The sequence below is a fragment of the Myxocyprinus asiaticus genome, chromosome 42 (genome assembly GCF_019703515.2).
Source record: "Myxocyprinus asiaticus isolate MX2 ecotype Aquarium Trade chromosome 42, UBuf_Myxa_2, whole genome shotgun sequence".
Classification (NCBI taxonomy): Eukaryota; Metazoa; Chordata; class Actinopteri; order Cypriniformes; family Catostomidae; genus Myxocyprinus; species Myxocyprinus asiaticus.
The window spans coordinates 9536593-9543862 of NC_059385.1; the positions used below are offsets into that span (position 1 = coordinate 9536593).

Below are 7270 nucleotides of genomic sequence, written 5' to 3' on the forward strand. Positions count from 1 at the left end.
TGTAGTGTCTATATATACATTATATTCATGGGCACTCAACCCTGCTGCTGGTAAGTATGATTTTCTTTCTATCCATATTTCTATTATACTGTAATGTTTAAACACAGCTAACTTTTTTATTGAGAATGATTGACACTGTGACTTGGTTTCTCCCACTCCTTTCACATGTCTATGGGGAGCTGGGTTACAAGCACAGTACCTACTCTTAGAGATCTAATATAAATGTGTCTGATGTCTGCTAGTAGCTTCATTGACAGTGTGCCAACTTTGGAGAAGTTAAAGTATAAACCACGTTTTTCCTATTGTAACACTTTATAATAACTCATTCATTACCAGTCATTCTAAAATGCTTAAAAAAAGTTCATGTGCATTCAAATGTGAATACATATTATAAAGTAATAATCAAATAATTGATCAAATCAAAATATAATACATTAATCAAAGTTATTATAAGGCATAACCAATTATCATTACTTAGTATATTTATCAATTCTAACCATATTTTCTATTATCAATTCTATAAACATTTCTTTATCACAGGTGAAAGAAAAAGCCAGACAACGGGCATCATGACCTCTGTGCAGTCTGACTCCTTTGCAAATGTGACCTTTATTCGTCCTGCAACATTCTTCATCAATGGCTTTTCTAATGTACCACATGCAAAGTACTACTATGTGTTCTTGTGTTTTATGTATGCAGTGACTGTTTTGGGTAACTCTTTTATTATGTGTACCATTTATTTGGCCCGTAGTCTCCACACAGCCAAATATATTGCTATCTTCAACTTGGCCCTTTCTGATCTGGGTGAGAGCTCGGCTTTGATTCCAAAACTCATAGACATGTTTTTATTTGAGAACCAGGACATTTCATATGAAGCCTGTTTGGCTAATATGTTTTTTGTATTCCATTTCATGACCCTGCAGTCTTTAACACTTCTTGCTCTGGCTTTTGACAGACTTATTGCTATTTGTTTTCCTCTAAGGTACCATGCCATTGTAACCAAAACAGCCATGTTTCTGATTGTAGGTTTTATATGGATTTTGTCGATAGCGTTAAATGTTTCACTTGTGGGTTTGATAACAAGACTGTCTTTTTGTAGATCTACTGTGGTCAATAGTTATTACTGTGATCATGGCCCTATTTATAGATTAGCTTGTAATGATAATTCCATGAATAGTATAATGGCATTTGTTTGCTTTGCTCTTCTTGTTTGCACTCCAGTGATAATCATAACAATCACATATTTCTGCATTGCCGTGGCTTTGCTTAAGATTGCCCATGGAGCCCAAAGGATAAAAGCCATGAAAACCTGCACCTCCCATCTCATGTTGGTGGCAATTTTTTTTCTTCCATTTTTAAGTGTTAACATTGCAGCTTCCACAACATCTATCCATCCAAATGCCCGAATAATTAACAATTCACTGACACAGACAATACCACCTTTGCTGAATCCAGTCGTCTACACTCTAAAGACAGAAGAGGTCATGCAATCAATAAAAAAACTGTACAAGCGAAGCAAGGTAAATACTAAAATAGAAAGAAATATGAAATGCAGTAGAGGGAATTAAAAAGACAAATATAGGTTTAATTTCACTCCTTCCCATTAAGAGTGTAATAACAGTGAGAGGTGCATTTTGTCCTCAATATACAGTAATTCTTTACCTGCCTGAATTAAACTCTGTGTTTCTGTGTTATCTCTTAAATCTGATGGTCAATTGAGAGCATTTAATAAAAACATTTTTTTAAACTGGATTGGCTGACTTTGTGCATGTTGTAAGATAATTTCACTGACTTTTCATGTTATTAGAATTGCACATCACAGTGCTTAAATAAAAATGTCTCCTCTGTGTTTGTGAGGACACAGAATTCAGAGTTAGTGTTTTAACAAGCCAAATATTCATGCTGGAGCTTAGTAAAGCTGCTCTGTATCTGTTTTGTTAAAAACACTATACAAATAAGTTCAGTCAAGACTCTAAATAATTATGATTTAAACACAGCATTCCCCTTAGCATTCTCTGTAATAATTTTAGGTTAAAAATATTGCTATATTTTAGTTAACATTAACTGACATTTGGGAGAGTTCTTCTGTTATCCATGAACTACTGGTCATCGTCTTTTGGGAATCAGTTGATCTTGTATGGCTTGTGCATGTATTATATATTAATTGTTACATTCATCATTATGACTATGGAGTCAGTCATTTTTGGCATCCTGTAGTATATGACACTTAGTAGCTATTTGCTTACCCCTGAGGAAGAATTTGATTGTGACTCACAGACAGTATGTGAAATATACAATGACTCACAGAGGGATCATCTCTTTTCTTGAGAGTGGTCCTAAACTATGTAATTCAGGAAAGTAATTCATTTTACATTTGGCAGATGCTTTTATCCAAAACAACTTACAGTGCCCTTATTACAGGGACAATCCCCCTGGAGCAACCTGGAGTTAAGTGCCTTGCTCAAGGACACAGTGGTGGAGGCTGTGGTGATTGAACCAACAACCTTTTGCGTACCAGTTCAGTGCTTTAGTCCACTACGCCACCACCACACTACGTGTTCAGTGAACTTATTCATTAAGTTCCATTAAGGACCTTGCTTATTTAAAGAAATAAATGCTGTCAGCTATAAATAACAACAACATAACCCAGCCCTATGTATACAAATTACTCAGCACTATGTATACAAATTACTCAGCACAATGCCACAATGCACTGAGACTGAAAATGAAATAATAATTTCCATTTTCTCTGTTATTAAGGGTATTTCTTATTACAGGTTTCACTAAAATCCTGACAATAAGACAACATGCAGTCAGACTCCTCTGCAAATGCCATCTTTTTTCACCCTGTAACATTTTTCATCAGTGGCTTTACTAATATCCCACATGCTAAATACTTCTATGTATTCTTGTTGTTTGTGTATGCTGTGACTGTTTTGGGGAATTATTTGATCATGTGTACCATCTGTTTAGCCCGTAGTCTCCACACAGCTAAATACATTCGTGTCTTCAACTTGGTCCTTTCTTATCTGTGTGGGAGCTTAGATTAGCTTGTAATGATTATTCCATAAATAATATAATTACACAAATTTGCTTCGGTCTCCTGAATTTAATGCCACTTTTACTGATTATCATATCGTATTTATGCATCGCTGTGGCTTTGCTTAAGATTGTCCATGGTGGTGACAGGATGAAAACCATGAAAACCTGTATTTCTCATCTCATGTTGGTGGCAATTTTTCTACCAACTTTAAGTGTTAATATTGCAGCTTTAATGACACCTCTCCATCCAAACACCCGGATAATTAACAATTCCATGTAGCGGACAATACCACCTATGCTGAATCCCATCATATACAGTTGAAGTCAGAAGTTTACATACACTTAGGTGGAACTCATTATTTTTTAACACATTTTTTAGCCACTCCACAGATTTAATATTAGCAAACTATAGTTTTGGCAAGTCGTTTAGGACAAACAATTGTTTACAGACAGATTGTTTCACTTTTAATTGACTTTATCACAGTTCCAGTGAGTCATAAGTTTACATACACTAAGTTACCTGTGCCTTTAAGCAGCTTGGAAAATTGCAGAAAATGATGTCAAGCCTTTAGACAATTTGCCAGTTAGCTTCTGATTGGATGCAGGCTACAGTAGACAAGCACAGTATGTGACAACATACATTTTATGACTCGTATCTTAAGAAGGCATTTTCGAACAAAAACTATTTTTCTAAGATACAGTACACACTAACAAAATCTTATTCAAGAAACACAAGCAGAACAAATTTCTGCGTTAACTGTACATCAGACCATTCTTACATAAATTGTTGCATTCAATTCAATTGGACAATTTACATATGAATAGATTTATGAATGATTTACACAGAAATGTGTTCTGCTCATGTCTCATGAAAGAGGCCGAAATTGTATAAAAATGATAATAGTTACGGTACTTAAAAATTGGAGCTCTTTAAAGGAAGCACCCCGGCGTTACATCTTTAATGCAGTTATATTTAATGCGTTATAGCTTTATTAAAGTTCAAATAATACAGAAGCAGATCATGTAACTACAAACACCGAAACTGGCATTTCTCTGTGCAGTCAGCACCTCTTCTATGAGTTGCGCGAATGTCCCGATCTAAGGGGGAGAGATTGAAACTGCACCCGGCTGATGCACATTCTGTCGCAGGGACGCTCATCCCTCGAGCACGCACGCTAAATGCAGCTAGATTATAACGTGATGGCTCGCGACTTATTGAATCATAATATACGTGTCACTGTGCATTTCTTATTGTGAAGAAAATTGGCAATACGCAGCTTTATTAATAAGAGAGAGTTTGTTTTTTTATGAGTTAAAGATTGAATGAAGTGAACAGAGAGGTGAAAGAGTAGTCTTCGCCCCATTATGAAACAAAATATGCTTTTGATTTGTTTTTGTTTTGGCTTGTTTTCCAAAATAAATATCTAAAACTCCTTTAAAACAACATACATTTACTTTAGCAACTATACTACAGAAGAAAAAATTGTTATCTGAGAATGTTGAATATAATATTACAAATAAAATATTTTAAAATATCTAAAAATCCTTTAAAAAAAGATGCATTCACCTGAGAAGCAGCATATAAGATATTTACACTTGCTTTTAGAGAATAGATATATTTTGTCTTTACTACACTCGCAGAAGTATAACCAAGTGAAAAAATACACTTTTATACAAAATACACTTATATTTGTCTCTTAAAGCAAGTCTAAATATCTTATGTTGCTTCTCAAGTAAATGTATCTTTTTTTTTAAGGATTTTGAGACCATTATAAATGGAAAACAAGACAAAAACACTTGATAACAATAGGATTTTTAATAGTGAATTACTTTACTGAATTAAACTTAATAAAAAGTATTTTTTTTCCCTTTAATTCAGTGCATGTCATTTAGAGGTATTTTTAAAAGATGATTTTGTCCTCTTTATTGTTAGTAAGCACATTTAATACAACCTTTTAATTCAGGGCACAAGCTGAATAATCGGTTAAGAGCTAATGATTAATCGTTGCAATAATCACAGAGTAGTTGAATAATTGGTCTAATAATCATTAGATTAATCGATTTTCAAAATAATCATTAGTTGCAGCCCTAGTACAATGATACAATGTCCAATAGACCATGAAAGTAACATGGCAATTCTTGGTACTTTTTTGTTAGTGATTTATATAGGGAATTACTTAGACAAAGTCAATAGAATAAGCCATTTTACTTTAGGTCTGGTCAAAAATATAATACAAGTTTAAATAGACAGAGATATAGAAAAATATCTTAATATGTAGAATTACAACTGCATATTAAAGTATGTAACATCCCCTCCCAACAACCTTTCAATTTTACTTCCATGGTGGGGGCTTCAAATAATTTGAGGGGTCAGACCCCCAAAATACAAGCTATAATTCATGGCCCATGCTTGCTGAATTTTTTTCTTTTTGGGCTGTGGTAGTGGCATTTTCTTTTCATATTCTTGCATAGATTACCCCTGCACCCTTCCTCTTTAAGTCTATCAAGTCCTGAAGGGAGAAGTGTTGCTCCATGAACTATAGTGCCAAGCTCAAGAGAATAACCTATTATAAATTTGTCTGATAGATGGTAGATTAATGACATGGTGCCAGCTTTGGACAAGGAAGAGTATAAACCATGTGCTTTATCTGTTTCTCTCTAATGATTTTTACTGTAATGATTCCTTTTATTATCCACTTTATTTTGCAACACAGAAGTAAGCAAGAGGCTGCCTTTTCGGCAAGTGTGACAAAGTACCGCTGTCACTGACCGCAATGTAAATGACAAGAAGGTTAATAACACCAGAATTAAGTGATATGGGCTTATAAACTATCATACACCCACAGTATGTACAGCAGAATAATATCCTAATGTTAGATAATTTTCTAATGTCAGCATTTATAGTAAAAGAGTAAGTAGATCATTCACTTGTTGCTGATTGTACTGAAGAGACAATAATAAAATCTGCTTCTTACTTTACCGAGAGCGTGACGATGCAGTATTTTCATGTCTCTATGTAAACCTCCATTTATATTTATCTGCATAATCTCCGATGCTGCCTTTATTTATTTCCAAAGGCGATACTTAATAAGCCATGCTGAATGCGAGATCTGCGTGTCTGTTTACTATATACTGCTAAGAAAGAGAGAATGCTTTCTGACAAGTACGGAGAGAATAATACGTTTATTATTTTGCCAAGATGAAACAAGATGCAGTTTTGGAGCAAAGAAAGTTGAAGTTGCATTTTCCCAGCGGCTTTCTGCTCTGTCTCTCCTTCTCTCTCCTGGTTGTGTAAAGTTTGTTGTAGCCGTGACAGACGAAGCTGAGCGTTTCAGTGCCTGATCTCTCATTGATGCAGTTGTCTACCTGTGCAACAGCATGTGATAAAACGATTGCAAGATGCAAAACAAACGGTAAAACTACACACGCACCAAGCTAATGTGTTTATAAAAATAAATAAATAAATGAATAATAATAATAATAATATAATAATAATTCCATAAATATTATCATGACACATATTTGCCTTGGTCTCCTAATTTTCATGCCACTGTTACTGATAATCATATTGTATTTCTACATTGCCATGATTTTACTTAAGCTTGCCCATGGTGGTGAACGGACGAAAGCCATGAAAACCTGCATTTCCCATCTTATGTTGGTGGTCAACTTTTTATGTCCCACTTTTAACCATTAATATTGCAGCTTTAACAACATCTATCCATCCAAATGCCCTGACACAAACAATACCACCTATGCTGAATCCAATCATATACACTGTTAAGACAGAAGAGGTCATGCAGTCCATAAAAGAAATGTACAAATGAAGAAAAGTGAACAGAACTACAGAAAGAGAGATGAAATGCATTGGGGAAATAAAAAATACATCAATATTGTATGATAAATCTCACATCTTTTTATCAGTGTGAAAAAGAAACAGCAGGATGTGCATTTTGTCCAATTCAGTATTGCTATTACCTACAAGAAAGAAACTCTTTGTACTTGTATGCTGACTATAAATATAGAATTAATTGTATATTCAGCTAAAAGCATTTAACATATACCTAATTAATCAGGATTGGTTGATGTGTAAAAAAACATTTCAAAGCCTTCTCATATTGTATAAATATTTATGAGGGCCAGAAATTTGAATTTGTGTTGTAAGCAGGCCAAAGAAGAATTACTTCACATAATTTAATAAAAAATGTTACATAATGAAGATTTCAAC

The 7270-nt window shown here is 34.2% G+C and overlaps 1 protein-coding gene and 1 pseudogene across 1 annotated transcript; both read left to right on the forward strand.

Moving 5' to 3' along the window:
* Window positions 1-569: 569 nt before the first annotated feature.
* On the forward strand, window positions 570-1568 carry LOC127432414 (olfactory receptor 51F2-like). Its single transcript, XM_051683462.1, has one exon. It carries the CDS (start codon window positions 570-572, stop codon window positions 1566-1568), a length of 999 nt encoding a protein of 332 aa, XP_051539422.1.
* A 1239-nt stretch (window positions 1569-2807) lies between these two features.
* LOC127432275 (olfactory receptor 4C12-like) lies at window positions 2808-6869 on the forward strand (annotated as a pseudogene).
* Window positions 6870-7270: the final 401 nt, after the last annotated feature.